The sequence below is a fragment of the Mangifera indica genome, chromosome 9 (genome assembly GCF_011075055.1).
Source record: "Mangifera indica cultivar Alphonso chromosome 9, CATAS_Mindica_2.1, whole genome shotgun sequence".
NCBI lineage: Eukaryota > Viridiplantae > Streptophyta > Magnoliopsida > Sapindales > Anacardiaceae > Mangifera > Mangifera indica.
The window spans coordinates 13,776,131-13,782,015 of NC_058145.1; the positions used below are offsets into that span (position 1 = coordinate 13,776,131).

At 31.2% G+C, this 5,885-nt stretch overlaps 1 protein-coding gene across 3 annotated transcripts; it reads right to left on the reverse strand.

Annotated features, from left to right (window-relative positions):
• Positions 1–309: 309 nt before the first annotated feature.
• LOC123225403 (alpha carbonic anhydrase 7-like) lies at positions 310–3,370 on the reverse strand. 3 transcript variants are annotated; one of them, XM_044649343.1, is made up of 8 exons: positions 3,091–3,368; positions 2,765–2,982; positions 2,562–2,668; positions 2,327–2,429; positions 2,068–2,235; positions 1,939–1,992; positions 1,030–1,132; positions 310–520 (listed from the first exon to the last, which is right to left on the reverse strand). In XM_044649343.1, exons 1-7 carry the CDS (start codon positions 3,257–3,259, stop codon positions 1,040–1,042), a joined length of 912 nt encoding a protein of 303 aa, XP_044505278.1. In that variant the 5' UTR covers positions 3,260–3,368; the 3' UTR covers positions 310–520; positions 1,030–1,039. The 3 variants fall into 3 exon arrangements, 2 of the variants coding, with proteins under 2 accessions (XP_044505278.1, XP_044505277.1); XM_044649342.1 differs by lacking the exon at positions 310–520 and having other exon boundaries at positions 826–1,132; positions 3,091–3,367; XR_006504124.1 differs by lacking the exon at positions 310–520 and having other exon boundaries at positions 972–1,132; positions 1,833–1,992; positions 3,091–3,370.
• Positions 3,371–5,885: the final 2,515 nt, after the last annotated feature.

Below are 5,885 nucleotides of genomic sequence, written 5' to 3' on the forward strand. Positions count from 1 at the left end.
TTTACCATCTTCTTCATCATTCTTGTCACAGTAATGGCCTTAATAGTGTGCTCCATGGTCGGATATGATCTCGATTAATTTTTTGTTAGGTCAATATGACTTCTAACAATATTGATATAATATAGGTGTCAAGATGTTGGATCTAGCTTCCATGATACTTTGAGGTGAGATCTTGTTTTTATGCACCGACAAAATTGGATTAACATTAATTAAGGTTAGATCTATTCTTAAAGGTTATTACTAAATTTATTTTCAAAGGTTATTGAGAGGTTAGATATGATCTTGATGATTGTCGAAATTCTTTATTTAGCCTTGATCAATGTCATGATGATGAAGCCTCCACAAGTTCTAAACGACAACAAAAAAGGCATGAACAAAGCCTCAAGCAATTGTGCATCGCTAATGCCATGTTGATGTGCGCAACTGACTAACAATGTTCATCGCAGGACTGAAAACATGTTTGCAAAAGCTGAGGAGACAGATGCATAAGTGGCAAGGGCAAGCACAGCATATGACGTAACTGTAAAAACGACAACCGATTGAGGATAATATTTAATGATATTTCATAATTTTAATAAAAAATATATTCATAATAGATATTTTTATTAAATACACAGATTGGTTTTGTAATTTTATTAAAAATAATAAACTAATAACTTAGATGTGTATTTAATTTTATTAAATACACAGCATATGATGTGTATTTAATAGATATTTTATTAAATACACAGAAGTATTTGTTTCTGTCTAGGAAAGTGAATTACTTCAGGAAAATAGTCTTTCAGCCTAAATTAAAATGAAGTACTCCATTTAACACTTCACTCCTTAGATGGCAATACTTTCATGGTGTCAATTTTATTGTCATTTATTATCATGTTACAGTTAAAGAATTTATTACATCATCATGATACATCGAAAAATCATAAGTTTAGACCAGTATTAGAATGGCCAAGACAAGACATAAGTATTAACAAACTTTTTTGTGTCTTTTTGTAAATATATTAAAATACACACATTAAATCTATACACCATAAAATCATCATGGCTTCTGTGTAACATCATCATTTGGTCTGAAAAGTTGCAGCGACCTCAAGTTTATTGGCTGTAATGGCCTTGCATTTGCATTCGAATCCTGCAAAAAGTTACTGTTTGCATAAGTAGACACACATACATTCAAAACTATGTATTGCAAGATGTTTAGGGCGCAGGATTATTTCCCATCAAAGTGGTAATGTATATTTAAAGCCACATGTATAAAGTTTAAATAACTCAAAATTTCACTCATACCAATTGGGTTTAAATTTTTTGTTAAAAATAGAGATAAAATCATCTCTAATGATGTCTAATAGAGAAAAAAAGTATTGATCAACATTTTAGGATAAAGAAAGGAGATCATCGACATCAAAGATGGTGATTGAAAGAGAGAAAAAAATCTCTAAGGTTTGGAAAAAAAATACGATTTTTTAAAATTTGAAAAATTTTAGATAGATGTGAAATGTTAGTTTTAAAATTTTAAAAAAAATGTAATAAATTATATATTTTTTAATGTTATTAATAAAATAATAATTTTATCTTTATTTTTAATAAAAAAAATCTATCCTAATTAATCTATGAATGAGACTTTAAATTTTTTAAAACTTTTAAAAACTCATCAAAACTTGAGTGGAAAATGCTCCTTCGGCCAAATGTTTAATAATAAATTTTCTTCCAAAAAGCTTCCAGCTATCTTTTTCAATCCTATAAAGTTGCTTTTGATTATACTATGTAAAGCGCATTGTTAAATTTAAAGTAGATGAAGAAAACTTTCCTATACACACTAGGAGCTAAATTACCCCAATATTATATATTGCAATTGCTTGTGAATTTCAGGTTTTCTTCTGAATTTTATTGCTGGAAAAGATAAAGGGGGAGCAGTGTGACTAGTTGGTGCAAACTCACATCATGCACAGCTACTCGAAGTGACCGCACTTGCTCCCTTGTTACCGTCCTCACCTAATCACGTTAAGAGTTGGTGAGAAGATACATAAAAAATTACCTAATTTTAGTATTGCTCATGAGTTGGCAAACCTTTCTGACAATTGTCCAGAGCACATTTTCAGTGCAAGGAGGAATAGTAAGAGATCCAAGATATCTGTAATACTTTCGGCTGCCTATTTTTATGTCCCTTGGATCAATCATGCCCACCACTGTATCTCTTTTAGTGCTGCCACCAATGGCTGCTAAATGATCCTTTATCTATTCAAACAAAAAGAAGAAGGCTTAGAAGGACTACGCATAGAGAGATGGATATGTAGAGATATATTGGTATAATTAATTAATTAATTACCGATGACAAGAAAGAATCAGGTCGGCCGATTTTGTACATAATCCCAACCACCGCAATTTTCCCATCTGTGCTCTCGTGGACCATGTGAGCCTCTAGATCAAATCTGCAGTTTATGAATCCAAACAAGGTCTATCAACAAAGAAAGTAAAATACCCATTTCAAGCAATGTAGTGATTATTCGCTGAAGATATATATATATATATATATATATATATATATATAGTTTGTATTGTACCCCTCGCCATTCAGAGTGTGCTCAGAAGGTGAATGCCAGTGGATCTGGTTGAGGACATATTCAGTTCCATTTATCTCAATACTTCCTGCGCCACCTTCCCATTTTAACTGCAAGCAAAACAGATCAACGTTAATTAACTCAAAAATTCTTTCTGAATTTAAATTTAACTTTTCTTATGCCTTTTTTTCTCTTGTTTCATTTACCATCATGTCATGGCCTCTATTTCTTAGAGTGGCATTAGAGGGCTTGTAACGTCTTTTGAGTCTCCCTAAGTGGGAAACTACTTCAACTCTCTCATCCAACAAATCGATAGGAGACTGCATTGATCCATTTTTGCAAGCACTCCATTCGCTGTGAAGCTCCCCCCATCGATCTGGCCCATGCTCACCTCCGGCTTCATAATTAAACTCTTTCTCATCCTCTGTACCACATATAAAACCATTTTTAAACAGGGAGACTAAAAACATGTATTCAGATAAACACACACTGCTAAATATATTCAACATTAAAAGAATATATAATTACTCACCAACTTCTTGAGATGTTGCTGGGGACGAACTATGAACAACAAGAAGAACAAGGAAGAAGAAACAGTAGAAGAGTTGGGTTGCGAGGTTCTCCATATTTTTGCTTTTAGATTTCCAAGATCCCTTTGAACATGAAGATATAAATGTGTACATCGTAAAGCTAAGCGGCATGCTGCTTATATAGAATTCATTTCTGGTATGAATGCTCAATATTTTATGTCATCAATCTTGACAATTTTCCAAATTTCTTGCAGAGTATAATTAATTTTCTGCTATCAAGTTTGAAAACAATGACACGTTGCTAACCAACTGTCTTTTGTCAGAAACGGCACATGAAAATAGCATATGCGGGAAATTGAACAGTACTGACGGGGTATGGTTTGTTGTACATTTGTCTGTTTTCTTCGAACTTTGTAACGGGCTGTAACGCGCCTTGGGGTAAGGGTTGCAAGTTACGCGATCCATTAAAAAATATTAACAAATAAAATTAATTAAAATAAAAAATTATAAGTTATTGGATCGATCTGATAAGAGTCATGAATTGCATACCTGAACAAACAGGCCTACCAATTTGCTGGCCTAGACTTGGCTCATAGGCACGGTGAACTGCAATGAAACCAACCGTCATGACCCACAATCATCAATCGATGGAAATCAGCAAATTAATATGATCCGTTAGATTTATCAAGATCAACGGGTTAGTATCAATTAAAAATATCATGCAATTAACCATATATTATAAGTTTTGATCTAGCCAAAGGATTATTTCTCACTCAAGTTTTGATTTATTATGTGTTTTTAAAATCATATTTACAAAATTTAAAAAATTTAAAATTTCACTTATAAACTAATTATCGATAAAATTTTTTGTTTAAATTAAGAGTAAAATTATCATTTTATCAATAATATTAAAAAATATATAATTTTTTTTATTTTCCTCTCTCCCCGGATTTTAAAAACTCACTTTCACCTCCTAACCTCAATTTTGAAAAATAAATTTTTTCTCCCAAACCCTAAGGTTTGCTACAAAATCCGATGACGACACTGATGTCTACTATTGTCTCCACCTTTGGCTGGGTAGAGGAGGGAGATGGACGACGATATCGACAGAAATGAATCTGTCTTGTCTCTTTGTCGAGGAATGTCTCCATCCCTTCATCGTAGAGATAGAAGAGGACAAATCTTTATCGTCTGTTGTCTTCGTCTCTTTCTAGACAAAGAGACGAGTCAAATTCATCTCCATCGACGTCGTTAGTCGTCTCTCTCCTTTATCGGGAGTTTGCAATGGATTTGAGCTGAAAATTTACTTTTTAAAGTTAAGATTAGGGTGAATTGAGAATTTTCAAAATTTAGAGGAAAAAATAAAATAAAATTATTTTTTAAATATTATTAATAAAATAATAATTGTACCCATACTTCTAACAGAAAATTTTAATGATAATTAGTTTATAAGTTTTTCAAACTCCATAAGTATGAATTTAATAATGCATCAACATTTGGGTGAGAAATAATCCTTTGGCCGTAGTCGGGAATTAGCAAATTAATATGATCAGCTAGATTTATCAAGATCAACCTGTTAGTATCAAATTAAAAATATCATGCAATTAACTATAAATTGTAACCTTAAATTGGTCAATAAATAGTTTGAACTTATGGTTTAAATGAGTTAAATGTTTCTTGAGAAATTAAAAAATATATATGTCTACTTGAGTTATTAACTTTTTGTTATATATCAAATTTAATATGTAATCGATTACAGATTTGCTAAGTACGAAGAGAAGAGAAATTTACGATGTGTTTCACGAGCTAACTATTCAGGAAGTTTAATGCTTATGTGATTCACCCTGATTAATACAAATAAGAGTGATGTTATATATATATATATATATATACACATTATTATATAATTAAATATTATTTTATTTTTAATTTAAAATTATTTAATTATATAATAATATATTATTTATTTATTTAAATTATATAATAAAAATATAACAACATAATTTTATTATACATAAAACCTGTTATAAACAGTTCAATATATATGGTCTGTTTTGGGCTTCAGACCTTCACAGTTTTAAAACACGTATATTGAGTTAAGAGCTTCTGACTCCTACTTATATACAAACACAATAGACAGAACGAGAGCGATGTGAGACTTCAGGTCACAACACACCCCTCTATTGCTATCGTATTGATAACGTGTTATAAACAGTCAAACAGATATTGTCCGTTTTAGGTTTCAAACCCTCACGACTTTAAAACATGTCTATTTAGTTAAGGACTTCTGATCTCTGTTTATATACAAACTTAATAGATAGAACAAAAGTGATGTGAGACTTCGGGTCACAATAAAACCATCAAATTTAGTAAGTCAAAGATCTATTCTATTTTTTGTTTAGTAGTTGAACTATGAAGTCAAAACGTAAACCAGCTGACGCTCTTCTGCATGTACCTACCTAACCTTGGGCAATTTGCCCATGTGACCCGTGTGTCACCACTAATAACAATAAAATTAGTTTAACTAAATAAAAGGCCAAAGAACTATTTCCCACCCAAAGTATCTTTCAATCCCAAATTGTCACCTCATAATTTTAAAAATTTTATTTACCCACTTATAAGTGATTAAAATTAAGAAAAAAACTTTAACCCTTTAAAATTTTATCTCTTTTCTCCCTCAAACCCTAAAAACTAATAATTTCTTTTATAAGTCAAGTTTTAAAAAATGATATTTCCCTCCTAGGGCTTAATTTTCAAACTCTGAGATCCTTATCAGCGGTCTCTCTCTTTCGAAGCT